At 55.6% G+C, this 12855-nt stretch overlaps 1 protein-coding gene across 4 annotated transcripts in view; it reads right to left on the bottom strand.

Annotated features, from left to right (window-relative positions):
- GRHL3 (grainyhead like transcription factor 3) overlaps nucleotides 1-12855 on the bottom strand; it is a 36420-nt gene that overhangs the window by 6442 nt on the left and 17123 nt on the right. For all 4 annotated transcript variants that reach the window (XM_047792561.1, XM_047792558.1, XM_047792560.1 and 1 more), the window contains 11 exons: nucleotides 11677-12022; nucleotides 11348-11421; nucleotides 10729-10882; nucleotides 10397-10508; nucleotides 8912-9006; nucleotides 6211-6369; nucleotides 5410-5488; nucleotides 5144-5277; nucleotides 3266-3300; nucleotides 1938-2026; nucleotides 1058-1143 (listed from right to left, as the gene is read on the bottom strand). In XM_047792561.1, coding sequence (XP_047648517.1) covers nucleotides 1058-1143; nucleotides 1938-2026; nucleotides 3266-3300; nucleotides 5144-5277; nucleotides 5410-5488; nucleotides 6211-6369; nucleotides 8912-9006; nucleotides 10397-10508; nucleotides 10729-10882; nucleotides 11348-11421; nucleotides 11677-12022 — 1363 coding nt within the window. The remainder of the gene's footprint in view (nucleotides 1-1057; nucleotides 1144-1937; nucleotides 2027-3265; nucleotides 3301-5143; nucleotides 5278-5409; nucleotides 5489-6210; nucleotides 6370-8911; nucleotides 9007-10396; nucleotides 10509-10728; nucleotides 10883-11347; nucleotides 11422-11676; nucleotides 12023-12855) is intronic.

Below are 12855 nucleotides of genomic sequence, written 5' to 3'. Positions count from 1 at the left end.
GATAGGGAGCCGACCCTTTAAGGCATTGTCCAAGGCAAAGATTCTGAGTGTGTAGTGGAGTAACATTAATAGCTTCCTGTGAGCCCAGCTTCCTGGGGCTGGTGCCCAGCAGGGCTGATAATGTGGGAAGAGCAGAGTGGAGGGAGCTTGGGTTGGGACCCCAGCTCTGTCACGTCCAGTGACCTTGGCAAGTCACCTGACTGACCTCTGGGAAGCTGTTTCCTATGGGAAATGAGGGGAGCATAATGGTGCCTACTTTTCAGGTTGTCAAGAGAATCTGGTGAGCTAGTAAACTCAGCATGCTTGACAAGATGCCCAGCACACAGTAGGTCTTCAATAAAAGGCAGCTCTGTTATTATTTGATTCATCGTCCCTTCCCCAACCTGACATCTTGGAAACATGTGGCTTTTCTGAGTGGCCTGACCTTTAAGCACAGCTGGCCCTGAGGGAAGCTGTGTTTGTTCGGTTTTTAGCTGAATCACAAAGTTGCTAGGGGTTTTGTTCAGGGTTGTTTCACCGGCTCTCTGGCGGTTTGGGGGGTTGGAGAAGGTCTCCTTGCCCAGATACCACCTTCAGCCGCCCGGCCAGCCGCGCCCACCCTCACTCCCACCCCTCTGGCCCCCCGGCCCCTGTGCAACCACAAGCTGGAAGAATGAAGCCCTCTGGGAAAGAAAAATGAGTATCTCTGGGCCCGGCCTTTTGGGGTTTCATTCCCATTAAAACAGAAACAGGTTTGCAAAGCCAACAAAAAGTTCTGGCCTGTCAGACGGCGGCCATCAGATTACGGAGGATTTACGGTGTGTGCAACTCCCAGAGGGGAGCCAGGGCTCTGGCTGGGAGATAGTATCTCCGAGGCACGGCCCCACCAGCCGGGCCCCATAGGCGCCCTTGAAGGGGCTGGGATGGGTGGGCGACCAGAAAGCCCACGTTCTAGTATATTCCTTCCCAGGGTCTCGCTGTGGGCCATCGGAACTATGCGGTGAAGAGCAGGGGGAGATAGGTGTGCGGGAGTGGGGTGGGCGAGGGCAGGGCGGGGCAGGGTCCGCAGGCCTCTTACCGCGTTCCTCAACCCCTTCAGGTCCGGGGTCTTCAACATCAGGGCGTCAAACACCTCCTCCGTCTCCCTCCGCACGTACAGCAGAACTGAAAAGCAGAGAGCTGGCTTTTCATGGTGCAGGGGACCACCTCAGGGGGTGGGGGAATCTTAAACAATATTATTTGTAACCTAAGACCGATTTCTGCAGAGAGAGCAAATTCTGGCTGAGGGTCTGGACCCAGCTGGAAAACACCCCCAGGGCTGCAGGTCCTACACGCTGGCTCAGACTCCGCTGACTTTGGGGCATTGGAATCCCCGCTCTGCCGCCTGCCAGCGAGGTGAGCCTGAAGAAGTTCGTTTAACATCACGGAGCCTCATTTTAGCCAGAAGGAAAAGGAAGGCGGCTCCCCCACCATTTCGGACTTGTGGGCAGTAGTGATATAACGTCAGGTGGGGTAAAAGCCTCAGTTCAAGGCTGGAAGCCTTTGGTCTTAGTTGCTGGTTGGTTTCTTCTTGACGGTCAGCTGCAACTCCCCTTCCAGGGAGTCACAGATTTACAGTGTCAAGGCCAGCAAGCCAGGTAGGGAAAGTCTGCTCCTACCCCATGAGAGGGAGCGGGGAGGCTGTGCCAGACGTCAGGAGCCCGCTGTCTTACCAGCTGCCCAGGATGCCCTGCCCAGCAGCCCTCCAGCTCTGTGCTGTCTCTCAAGCACCCTGGCTGCCCCTGTCACCCACTCCCCCACATCCTGGCCTGGCCGCAGCTCCAGGGAGTAGGGAGGCCCCATGCGCCCTCCCTGCTGGGGTGGGTGCTGCCGAGGCTGCCTGGGCTGGGAGCAGTCTGAGGCTTTGGGGGAGGCCCCACAGGGAGCTGGGGGAACACACAGGGTGGGAGTGAGGCTACCTCTCTGCAGATCATCTTCCTTGGCCTGTTTGGAGGGCAGAGGCTCGAACTCCTCGGTGAAGGGCGAGCAGGTGCGCTTCAGAGGCAGCCTGTGCAGAGGGCAGGGAGAGGCTTGTGAGGAACCCAGGGGCATCCCAGCGTCTGAAGGGGCCCCCGAGGTGAAGACGGCACTGGGAGGGTAGGCACGAAGCAGTGGGGCAGAGGTTAAAGTCCCAGGTTCTGGAGCTGGGCTACATATGGGTTGAAATCCCAGCCCTGCCCCTCACTAGCTAGGTGAGGGCCTCTCAGTGTCCCCATCTATACTAGGGTGCTAATAAAGTAAAAACGACAATATTTCATAAAGTGGCGAGGCTGAAGGAGAGAACGGCGTGTGCCACGCAGCGGGGCCTCCATAAACACAGCCTTACGCAGTTCATCAACGTTACTCCTTCTTGAAAGAGTCAAGCTGCTGTGAGTCCATGGGAGGAAGGTTTGCTGGCTTTGGAGTAAAGAGGGACTCAGGTTCCACCCGCCTCTGCTACCTAGTAGTGGAGGGACCTTGGGCAGGTCACTTCACTCCTCTGAGCCTCAGTTTCCTCAGCTACAAAGGACAGCAATGACCCCTGCTTGCCGGACTCACTGGGGCTACTGTGAGGTGGCAAGCGACATAGAGCAGCGTGAAAGCCCCTTCGGAAAACTACCTCTCCCACAACATTGTAAATCCACTATACTTCAGTAAAAAGATACACAAACATTTAAAAAGAAAAGTACTTCTTGTTGATGAGGAAGAGGCCGATACCAACAATGACCCTAACAACCTGCTTGGCTATTACACGCGGCCTCTCACCCGTGCCGCATCCTCCCAGGGCCATTCTCCTCTTTTGACAGATTTCCAGCCGAGGCTGAAAGCGGCAAAGGGACGGCAGCTGATGGAGGGAAGGTGGTGAGGGCCCTTCCTGGGCTGAAGGGCAGAGGGGCCCCAGCCTCTCCCAGGCCTCGCGGGGGAGGGAAGCGGGGCTGATCCCCCTAAGTCCCCCCCGCCAGCGGCCCCCCTCCTTACTCTCCAATCTGCACCACCATCGCAGAGGCTTTTTCTTTCCCATTTTACAAGCAGGTGTCTCGCCAGAGATTCGCCAACTTTTCACATAAAACAAACCCGTAAAAACTCAGGCGGTTTCAGTGAGAAAGGAGCATGAATCTAGCTTGGGGGCTGGGGCAGAGTCTCTAGGCTGCTTCCTCTGGGCCCAGCCTCTGGCTTGGGGGGCAGCAGGGGAATGCAAGCTGGGAGCCCGCGAGCAGGGAAGGGGGACAGGGAGGGGGCTGGGGGCCTTGGCTGCTTCTCTCCGTACCTGTTGGAGCTGCTGTGTCCTGCAGAGAGCACCGCCTGCAAGGAAGAGAAAGACATGTTTCATCACAGCTAGGAAGCTGAGAGGGGCCGTCAGTCACTGCAGTCTTTCTGAGACAAACAGTCTGGGGGGAGGTGGGAGGATGCAGCTTCAGCGCCTTTCCAACTCACACTGCTCAGCTAAGTCCCCTTAAGTGAGCTGAGCTCTGGAATTGAAAGGAAGCATCAAGCCTAAGGTGGCAGGGCCAGGGACCCAGTGAACACGTGGGGTGCTAAGGAAACGGCGGCAGCGGACTCAACAAGAAGTGCCTGAGCCCCGTCCCCCCAAAGGGCGGGCACTGCAGACCGTCCTGCAGCTGGGAACTCGGCTGCCAGAGCTGAGGCGAGAGGCATGGGAGGAGGGAGGCACGCTTTCCGAACCCTCTCGTGTGCCTGGCACCGTGCTATCTGCTGCAGCCATCACCGGATCTATGACTTAGGACACTCAGACCCCAAGGGGGCAGAGCCTCCTGGGGTGACACACCACAGGGGGCCCAGCTGGGATGCAAACGTAGGCTCTGTACACTTCTGTTCCTCAGGCCCCTTCTCTTGGACTCTCAGTGGCCCACTTCTGCCTCCCACAGCAGAGCTGTCAACCCAGCCATGAGGGTCTGAATCCCAAGGGGCCACCTCCTCACTTGAAGCCTCTGGTTGGGAGAGAGAGCGGGTGTACTCAGCCTTCTGCGCTATGGGGGCCACAGAACAAGCTCGAGGGAATTAAGGGGGTGTGGTGGACATAGAGAGGGCTGCGGATGCCTGCCAAGCTGGCTTCGGTACTGGCTGCTCTGTCAGCTCCACGGTCTATCTTACCGCCCAAGGTCAAGGCACTGAATGCATCTGTACCACAAGGGCCGTGTTTACAAACATCCCCACCTCAGCAGCAGGGAGCTCCACGGAAGGACATCGTCAAACTGTTTAAGATGGAAGCAAATGAGCAGACAGGCTCCGGGACCTTGATTCTTGCCACTGATCTTGTCTGGCAAGTGGGCATAACAGACGCTACCTCAAAGGGTGGCTGCGAGGGGAAATGAGACAGGGCAGCCACGGCTGGGCCCACACTGGTGGCACAGGCAAGGTGCTCGGCAAACGGCTCCCTGCCTTGAGAGCTGGTGGCACTGGTGGTCACAGGCACTGTTTCTGAAGCTGCAGGGGTAGCGAGGGTTAAAGGGGAGTGGAAAGGACTGGGGCAGCGCCCGGCTCCCAAGTGCTGCTGTGACAATTACATCCTCCCATCTCTGAGGCGGCTTTCGTCTACCTTGGGGCTCAGATACAGAACCTCCCCTGCGTGTGCTCCAGGCACGACCAGTTCGATACACAGGAAATTCCTTTCTTCGTTAACATTCGTCTCTTCAGTAGAAAATGTCACTCAAGTTTTTATATCTATCTATCTATCTATTTATCTATCTATCTATATCTCCCCTGAGATAAAGACAAATATATTGAGTCTCCTGTGATTCAATAAAGATATTTTCATTTTGATGTTACAAAAAAAAATAATAATCAGACCCAACAACATCTAAATTGGCCTGTACTGGAGTTCCTGCCCTGGCGCAGTGGGTTAAGTATCCGACTGCAGTGGCTTAATCCCCGGCCTGGTGCTGCAGGTTAAAAGACCTAATGTTGCTGCAGCTGCGGCACAGGTCACTGCTAGGGCTTGGATTCAGTTCCTGGCCTGGGAACTTCCCTGTCTCCACATGCTACAGGTGTGGCCAAAAAACAATGAATAAGTAAGTAAGTAAGCAAGCCACCGTGTGCTGGCTGAGCGGCAGGCTGTTCCCCACTGGTCTGTGCTAAGGCAGCCCGACCCAGGGGCCAAGACCCTCTCTCAACCCAGGAGCCTCACCCCGCCAGAGCGCTGCAGGCCGGAGAAGTGCACGTTGGGGATGAAGAGCACCGGCGGAGTTTCCAGGTCTGCCTCAGGCCGCAAGTAGGTGGTCTCATTGCCCCTAAAGCCCGACAGCAGGGAGCCCTTGATGCCTGGTAGGAAGAGGATGGCATTGTGCCTTGAGGCCCCTCCACTTGGGACCCCAGCCTCTGCCCTCCAATCTCCTACCCCCGTCCCTCCAACCGAGCCCTACGGAGCCCCGTCCCTGACCCACCCCCACTGACCACTGTTGCTGGAGTCCGGGCATTTGATCTTCCTCCGGAACTGCTTCCGCTCGTCATCCCGCATCTTCCTTTCTGCTCCCTGAGGGGGACAAGGGGAAGGGGGTCACCAAGGGTCTTGACAGGGGGCTGGCTGCTTCGCCTCTTCCATTCGGGCCGGGCTTCTGGGGCTGCTTTCTTCCCAGAGTGAGACCAAGAAATGGGCAAGTACCAGGCCTCGGCCAGCTCAGCCCTGTCTGTGGTCAGGTAGGCCGTGGAAAGAGACACAGAAAGACAGAGGAAGGAGAGACTGAGGGAGCCAGAGAGGTTGTGGAGAGAGAGAGGACAGAGAGAGAAACAGAGAATGGACTCCGAGAGAAAAGGAGAAAGAGAAACATGAGAAAGACACGGAGAAAAAGAAACCTGGAGAGCTCCTTACAGCGATCTAGGAAGAGATCTTCAGAAAGAGGAAACGAGGAGAGAGACAAAGGCAGACAGCAGAGGAAAATACACACCGAGAGAGACAAAGACAGACAGATGACAAGCTCGCATAGACAAACACACAGAGAGTGAGAAACAGGAGTTCCTGTGTGGCTCAGCGAACTAAGGATCACTGCACTGGCTCTGGTCGCCGCTGTGGCATGGATTTGATCCCAGGCTGGGGGGACATCCACAAGCCTCGGGTGCAGCCAAAACAACAATAACAACAACAAAACAGAGAGCGAGAAATAGAGACAAACACACCCTGAATGGCTCAGGAGAATGCATGGGTTGGGGCTGGCCCTCCTCACTCCCAGGGCCCATCAGAAGGTCCACCCCAGCTACCTTGTCACAAAAGATCTTGATCTGGCAGACAGCACGGTGAACCAGGCGCTCGATGCCTGAGCCACAGTCATAGGTATCGATCTGCAGGTTCAGGGGGACACCCTTCACCCCCTTCTGCGAGGAGAAGTCTGTGCTGAGGCAGTTGACGCCAATGAACACCTGGCGATGGATGGGGGAGCTGGGTAAACACCTGACCCATTTCAGCAGGCCTGTGTCCCATAACCACCCTGTATAATACGGAGCCAACCATGTGCCTGGTGGGCAGCTTAAGTTCACAAGGCCCCTGGAAGGCAAACATCACCACCTTTTGCAGATGGGGAAACTGATCCTCAGAGAGACATGGCAGCTGTCCTAAGGTGATGAAGGAAGTGTGTAAGGGAGCTGGAGTTTGAGCCCACGTCCTTACCATGGACAACTCAGTGTCCACTAGATTGCCAAGGGCAGCCCAAAGGATCAAGGCCCCGAGAGGAGATTAAGGGTCCTCTGCGAGGTTAAAATCCAGAGCCGGAGTTCCCATTGTGGCTCAGTGGTTAAAGAATCTGACTGGCATCCATGAGGACGCAGGTTCGATCCCTGGCCTTGCTCAGTGGGTTAAGGATCCAGCGTTGCCATAAGCTGTAGTGTAGGTCGCTGACACAGCTTGGATCCCGTTTTGCTGTGGCTCTGGCGTAGGCCAACGGCTACAGTTCCAATTCGACCCCTGGCCTGGGAACCTCCACATGCCGTGGGAAGTGGCCCTAGAAAAGGCAAACAAACAAACAAACAAAAAAACCAACCAGGGCCTCCTTTTTTTTTTTTTTTTTTGGCAACTCAGAGCAAGGAGGTAGAGAAGGGTCAAATCCTCTTCCCTTGCCAGATTCAGAAGACCACTCTCCTGCTGTCCCGGACGTCAGAGGGTAAGACTCTGCCCCTTCGCACCCCAACCACCAGCTCTTGCCATCGCTGAACCAATCACCCCCACTTTACAGCAGAGAAAATGGAGGCTCTGGGCATGGATGGTGCTTGCTAGCGTTTCCACAGGGCGTTGGGCAGGGCAGCAGAGCAGGATGAGCCTGGACGTGGGGGCCCCCAGACCTGGGATGGGAGGCTGGGCTCTGTCACTTAGGCCATGTGGCTTTGGACAAATCCTTTAACCTCGAGGAGGCCCACTTTCCTTATCTGAAAAATGGGGACAAGGAAACCTACCTCTTGTGACTGCAAGGGTGGGAGAGTACCCAGGGGGCTTGGATATTTTGTAACTGTTGTTGTGAGTGGGACAACAGAAGTCCCAACCTAAGCGAAGCCTAGGTCAGACCGATGGCAGCCTGCAGTCAGCTTTAGCTGGGCATTTCTTGGTAGGCTCGCCTAGTGATTGCCTACTGCTGACTCCTCCATGGGACACCAGGGCCAGGCCCCACTCCAGGCTGGCCCTGATGTGCTGGGAAATTTCCCTTGGACATGACCCTGGCTGGAAGAGGTGGGGGTGGGGGTGGTGCCGAGCAGACCCCCTTCCTTCCCTGGCTGTGGGGGCCAGGCCCCCAGGTGCATGCCAGACATACCTCCCCCTCCGCCAGCTCAGCCCTAATGCAGCCCCCACCCAGCTCACACCTGAGAAAGACCCAAGCCTGGGGGCTTAAGAGGCTGTGAGAAAATCCCAACCGAAACCCACCTCTCCCTTCCCACGAAACTCCCCCCCCCCCCACCTACTAGAGGCCCCAGCTCCTCCTCCAGTCCCTGGTGTAGGTTTGAATAATAATAATCCCTTGCCTTTGTGCCTCTCTTTGTTGTTTTCAGAGCCCCTTCACCTCCATTTTCTCCAGGCAGCCTGGACCACTCCAGGAACGAGCAGGATGGCAGGAATTAGCTCCCCTGCTTGTCTAGGCTAGAACTGCCCTTGCCAAGAGCCAGACCCTACCTTGAGCTGATGGGCTAAGTCTGACCCAGATGACGGGACAGGTCCAAGATCACTCAGTCTCCACCTCTCAGACTAGTTAGTGCCCTTTCCACAATGCCAAATGGAAAACCAAGACACAGCGGGACCCTGAAGCACAGGCAAGTTCCAGGCAGGTCTCAAACACTAAGTGGCGTAATCACTGGTAGGCAAAAAATCAGCAGAGGCTCCACTGCTCAGGCCTCCCTGATGGGCTGATGGGCCTGGCACTGTGCCCGTCTCTCCGACATGTGTGATCTCACCACAACCGTGGGAGGCAGATGATTCTTCCCTCTCCATGGGCTCCAGAAGTGAGGTAACGGATTTCAGCCCTCCTCTACAGCCCTCATCTCGCAGACCCCAAAGCACTTCTGCCACATTCTGCACTGGCCTGCAAGTCAGGCAACCTGGCAGCTGGGGCAGCTTGCTGTGTGGTCTTGCACAAGGCTTCACTTTCCTATCTGGTAAATGGGTGGATTGGACTGGATTAATAACAATGACCACTGCTTATGTGCCAGGCTGTGGTCTACCTTTTATTCATCTCGCCTGATCCTCAGGCCAAAGCTATCAGGTGGTGCTGTGATTACACCCCAACTTCCAGCTAAGGCACTGGTCTAAGGACACAGAGCCTGACTTCAGAGCCTGCGCTTCTCTACCGCTCCGAATGCGGCCTCCTCCACAGGTGCCCTCGCTGGAGCAACTACCACAATTCAAAGTACAAGTGAGCCCTCTGCCCAGGATGGGGACTTCCTGGTAGCCCAGCCCCATCCCGGCCATGCTCCCAGCACTGACCTTGGCCTCCTCGTTGACATTCCACACAAAGGACAGTGCATTATAGGCCACCTCTTCAATGTGCTGCACAGTGTTGAAGTTTTCTTTGCAGTCCGCTGAAACCACAGGAGATCGCAGGAGAGTCAGGAGGGAAGGGATTTGGGGCTGCTGTGGGGAGGGGTCATTGAGGGTCTGGGTCTCATTCCTGGCAGGGACTTGCATCCTCTCCACCAAGAACCATGCTTCAATCCAAGGAGGAAACGAGTTATTTTATCCTGGGTTATGGATGGAAAAGCTGAGGCCCAGCCTGAGAAGCAGACCTGCCCAAACCCCAGAGTGACTCCTTAACTTTGCCAACTAGGGCAAGGCCCTCATCCTTTTGGGGTGGAGGTGATGCTTTTCCCTGGGATTGTGACTAAGGGATGTCCCAGTGAAGGCAGCAGTAGCAGTGGTATCACAGTGAAAGTGGGAGTAACAGCCACGGGAAAAGCAGAAGTACCAGTACTGCTAATACTGAACTAGTAACATTACGCAAGGTAGCAGAGCTTTCATTTCCTGAACTCTTATATTAGAGTATAGCAGGCCCTCAGTTAGTCCTCACAACACCACCATGAACATCCGGCTTGCACGGGAGGAAAACAGAGCTCAGAGAAGTTTGGTCACCTGCCCAGGGTCACACAGTTAATAAAAGGTAGAGCAAAGACTGGAGCTCGGCTTTGTCTGGCTCCTGAACCCAGGCTCCTGACCACTTTGCTATCTGGCCTCTCAGATAAGTCACTGAATTATCCCTATTTGTATCACATTCTGCAGTACATGTGGCTCCAAGGTAGAAAAGGCACTGTAGACCGGCAAGCAGCTGGCGTTTCCCGATTGATAGCTGAAGACACGGAGCCTCAGGAAGGGGAGGTGACACAGGTCACACAGCCAGGAAGAGAGTGACAGAGCCTGAACCAGGAGATCTGAGGACGGGCCGTGCCTCCCACCCATCTCAGGGCCCGGGACAGGGACAAGATGGTGTACCCAGAAGGCCTTCTTCCGTCCCCTCCCTGCCGACAAAGCCCAAAGGTCCTATAGCTCCCAGAGCAGAACTGCCCTTATGCTGCGGTTCCAGCCTGCCAGGTCACTGCTGCTGGCACTGTTAGCTCATGCATTTGTATCTCAACTGCCCAAGCCCCCTGATGGGGACAAGCAGACCAGCATTCCAAGAATCTATTTATCTGACCCTGCTGGGGTCCCCAGGGCCCTGTTTATCCCAAAGCAACACAGACAAGAGGTCACTGCTTCCAGCCAACAGATGCAAATCCCTGAAAACCCCATAGCATCTGACCTGGAGAAAGGGGCCAGGCAGGCGGCTAGAATCAGAAAGAAGTCCTGCAGAGGTCAGAGGGGGCTGGGGAAAAGTGGCACAGCAAGAAAGGCCTGACGTGCACACGCACGCACGCACGTGTGTGTGTGTGTGTGTGTGTGTGTGTAGACAGAGAGAGGGAGACGTAGGCGGGCTCTTACCCACATCGATGACCCGCTGCTTGGCTGTGGGCTGCCGGGAATGCCAGTGCTTCCAGAAGCGCAGCTGCTCTAGCGGGACCTTCTCGTTGTCAAAGACCACCATGACCACACTCTGCAAGCACAGTGGTCACTGCCACCCGCTGCCTCGGGAGGGGCCCAGGCAGTCTCAGTCCCTTCCCGGGGCCCGAACAGGGGCCCTGCCCTTTTGCCTGGTTTGTCCTGCTCCATGGCAGCGGGCGGTTATCTTACTGCACCCTCTCCCTGGGGTCCCAGGCAGGCAGGGCTGACGCGACTGTCCCACCCATTTCCCGAGCAGCTTTGGGCCAACGTACCTTGACTTTGTTGGAGGACAGGCCAAGGCCTTTGCCGCCTGCTGGGGTCCGCAGGGTGACAGGGTAGAACTGGCCCTTGTTGAGGTAGGCCATGGGCGACTCGCCTGATTTGATGTGGATGGCTTTGGGGGAGCCCAGAGTGTACTCAAAGTCACTGCAGGGAGGAGGGGAGGGGAGTGAGGCTGGGCTCCCAGGCAGGAGAATTCCAGAGGGCAGTGGGGCAGGAAGCCTGAGGCGCTGCCACGGACTTCCTGCGAGACCTCAGTAAGTCACTCTATTTCCCTGGGCCTCGGTTTCTGTATTTTTAGGGTTTCTATTTAATGGCTTTGCTGAGCCACAATCCAGTATAATGTATAATGGAAATCAGAGACCCCTGAGGGGTGACAAAGTTATAGGGAAGACTAGGACAGCAGAACCTGGGTTTTCTAACAGGGTGCTGAGCTCTGAGCATCCTGTCACAGCCCAGGAAAGGGAGGCAGAAATCACGCTTTCCTTTCATGTGTCTTCACTCCCCTCTTCTCATTCATGGACGATGTCTGCTCTGGAGACAGTGTGATGCTCTTTCTGCAGCTCCCTGCCCGCTACCCAGGTGGCCAAGGGGCCAAAGAGGCTGAGTTACCTCTTGGGGCTGGGATAGTCCTCTGGACACGGGGGTTCCTGGGACGTTTTCAGGATATCTGGGAAGAGCAGCGACTGCAGAGAAACACAATCCAGAGAAATAAATGGCCACATTCACTTCTGCTGGGCATTGGCCCAGGACCACTGCATACAACTGTGAAGGTTGTACAGTGCACAATCTGGACAACAGTACAAGGCAGCCCTGTCTCAGCTCAAAGACTCTTTCTCCCATGGATTCCAAAGCTCCGACCTCCTCACTACATTCTCTCCCTCTGTACATGAATGCATATATCCAGGGATGCTGTGAGGGGTACAGGGGTGGGTCCTCACCTCCTGTGGGTCATCTTTGAAGGTGCTGTCAGGCTGCCAACGCTGTGTGGGAGGCACCCCGTGAATGCTCTCAAACAAGGAGCTGAGGGAGCCATTATCATACACATCACTGGTGGGCAGCAGGTAGCTGTCCACAGAACCGGCTTCCAGCTTGCTGGGGCCTGGGGGGAGGAGAGCTGCCTTGCTTGCAGCAGGCGCAGCCCCCTCCAAGCTCATTAGGCTACTCTTCTTGAGCACATCTGGGTACTCTGGGGTTCCAGACACATTCTCTGTCAGGAATTTCATGAGGTGTGTGGGACTTTCAAGGGGGGTGAGGTCCATCTCACATTCCATGCCATGGTAGTACCTGGGGAGAGAGAGGAGGGGTGAGTGGGAGCACCTCTTCTCTCCGAGGGGCAGGGGGGCAGTCCTTGGCTGGACTGGAGAGAGGGCCCATCACAGTGACACACCGACCTTCTCTAGTCTAGCATGCTATTAGGTCTTCCCAGTGTTTGTGAAGCAAGACACTGCGGCAGGCCAATGTGTCACAGGGATAATCAGGGGAGAGGGTGTCAAGAATGGAACCAAGGGGTCCTCTTTGTGGCTCAGCGGTTAATGAACCTGACTAGGATCCATGAGGACACGGGTTCAATCCCTGGCCTCACTCAGTGGATTAAGGATCCGGCACTGCTGGGAACTTTGGTGTAGGTCACAGACATGGCTTGGATCCTGTGTTGCTGTGGCTGTGGCGTAGGCCAGCAGCTGTAGCTCTGATTGGACCCTTAGCTGGGGAACCTCCATATGCCGTGGGTGTGGCCCTAAAAAGCAAAATTTAAAAAAAAGAAAAAAAAAAAAAGAATGGAACCAAGTATAGGCTCAGGGGGCAAATGTCTGCTTTGTTCATTACAGTACTTGATAAATTTTTTGTTGTTGTTTTTGGCTGTGTCTGCAGCACGTAGAAGATCCCTGGCCAGGGATCAAATGTGCACCATGGCAGCAACCCAGGCCACTATGGCAACAATGCTGACCCTTAACCCACTGAGCCACAAGCAAACTCCCAGTATTTGGTAATTTATTTTATTTTATTTATTTTTTGTATTTTCAGGGCCACACCGAGGCACATGGAGGTTCCCAAGCTAGGGGTCGAATCAGAGCTGCAGCTGCCGGCCTACGCCACAGCCACAGCAACGCCAGATCCAA

This window comes from Phacochoerus africanus, chromosome 8 (genome assembly GCF_016906955.1).
Source record: "Phacochoerus africanus isolate WHEZ1 chromosome 8, ROS_Pafr_v1, whole genome shotgun sequence".
NCBI lineage: Eukaryota > Metazoa > Chordata > Mammalia > Artiodactyla > Suidae > Phacochoerus > Phacochoerus africanus.
This window is presented reverse-complemented; position numbering and strand designations above follow the sequence as displayed.